The 1,479-nt window shown below is 44.8% G+C and overlaps 1 protein-coding gene across 1 annotated transcript in view; it reads left to right on the top strand.

The window, feature by feature from the left end:
- The window catches only part of LOC119586987 (SET and MYND domain-containing protein 4-like), a gene marked incomplete at its 3' end in the record, with an annotated part of 7,425 nt that overhangs the window by 3,595 nt on the left and 2,351 nt on the right, over positions 1-1,479 (top strand). The window contains 3 exon segments of the mRNA XM_037935729.1: positions 60-219; positions 800-927; positions 1,212-1,389. Of these exon segments, the coding sequence (XP_037791657.1) occupies positions 60-219; positions 800-927; positions 1,212-1,389 (466 nt within the window).

Raw genomic sequence — 1,479 nt, 5'->3', positions numbered from 1 at the left:
GCCTTTCTATGGCATATAATTATACATAAGAAAATACACCATTCCCTTCCCTCTGCCAGCCCGTCCACACGCTGAAGGTCCAAAGTTTCTACAAAGAAAAGAGTAACGAGGTGTCAGAGGAGCGTCGGTCGGCTGGTAACAAAGCTTTCCAGGGCAAGAAGAACCAGGAGGCGCTCATGCTGTACTCCCAGGCCGTCATGATGGCAGACCACGAGGACTGTGAGCATTGAAGGGGGAAGGGAGAAGAGAGAGGGGAAGGGATATGGTAAGGAGGAGTGGGTGGGAGAGGTAAGATGAGGTTAGAGAGGGAGGGAGAGGAAGAGGGGAAGGTGTAAAGGGAGGGAGAGGAAGAGAGGAAGGAGGAGGGAGGAGGGGAAAAAGTAAAGAGGAGAGAAAAAGCAAAGAAGTGAGATAGAAAAAGGAAACGGTGGAGGAGGAGAGAAAGAGGAGATGGAGAGCAAGGGGAGAAAGGCGGGAGGGAGTGAGAGTAAAATAGGAAAGGGGAGTGTTAGGAAGGGAAAAAGGAGGAGGAGAGAGAAAGGGAGAGGGAAAGAGGAGAGAGTTGGGGGGAACAAAGGAGAAATAGGAGAAGGGAGTGGAAGAAGAAGAGAGAGACGGTCAACTAAGAGAGCGGGTTAGAGCGGGATTCCAGATAAAATGGGGTGAATGCCAGACAAGGAAAAAAAGAAATAGGAAGTAACTAAAATCATTATGCACTATCATCTAGACAATTTTCTCAATCCGAAATAGATACTAACATGCCGAAATATTCCAAATAAGGTATATAATGATGTTCCAGGTGATTCGTTGGCACTTGGATATGCTAACAGGTCCGCTGTATTTTATCACATGGAAAAGCTCGACTTATGCCTTCAGGACGTAGAGCAAGCCCTGCAAGCTGGGTATCCTGACAAACTCCTCTTTAAGGTGGGAACTTATAATCATTAAATCAGTTTAAGTAGAAAATAATATATGAAATAATATTATCTTTGTAACACTTGTTTGAAAAGAACATAATTGCTTTAGTATATACACGCCTTTCCCTACATTGGAATAAATATGAATATTTAACAGTTTTGACGTTATTTATATGGTGAGCTAGTTGAAACTAACAGATAAGAAACAACTGCAGTATGCGACGAATGAAGGAACACACACTCACCAACCCCACCGGATATTCAACAATCCCCATAATGTTCTTTCCCACACAGGTACTAGATCGCCGAGGTCAGTGCCTGATGAAGTTAGGTCAGTTCAGCCAAGCCTTGCAAGCTTTCACGCAAGCTCTCGAGTCTCTGGCCAAGGCAGACCTCGACGAGAAGAAGCTTGCGACCTGGAAGAAAGACTTGGCGAAGAAGATCGAAGGGTGTCAGGGAAAACCAGATGCTGGTTAGTCAGGGCCGTCGCCCTTTCAAACATTTTTCTTCCATCCGGCTGTGCTTGTACTATATTAAGTGTGTATTTGTACTATATATATGC

This window comes from Penaeus monodon, chromosome 22 (assembly GCF_015228065.2).
Source record: "Penaeus monodon isolate SGIC_2016 chromosome 22, NSTDA_Pmon_1, whole genome shotgun sequence".
NCBI lineage: Eukaryota > Metazoa > Arthropoda > Malacostraca > Decapoda > Penaeidae > Penaeus > Penaeus monodon.
This window is presented reverse-complemented; position numbering and strand designations above follow the sequence as displayed.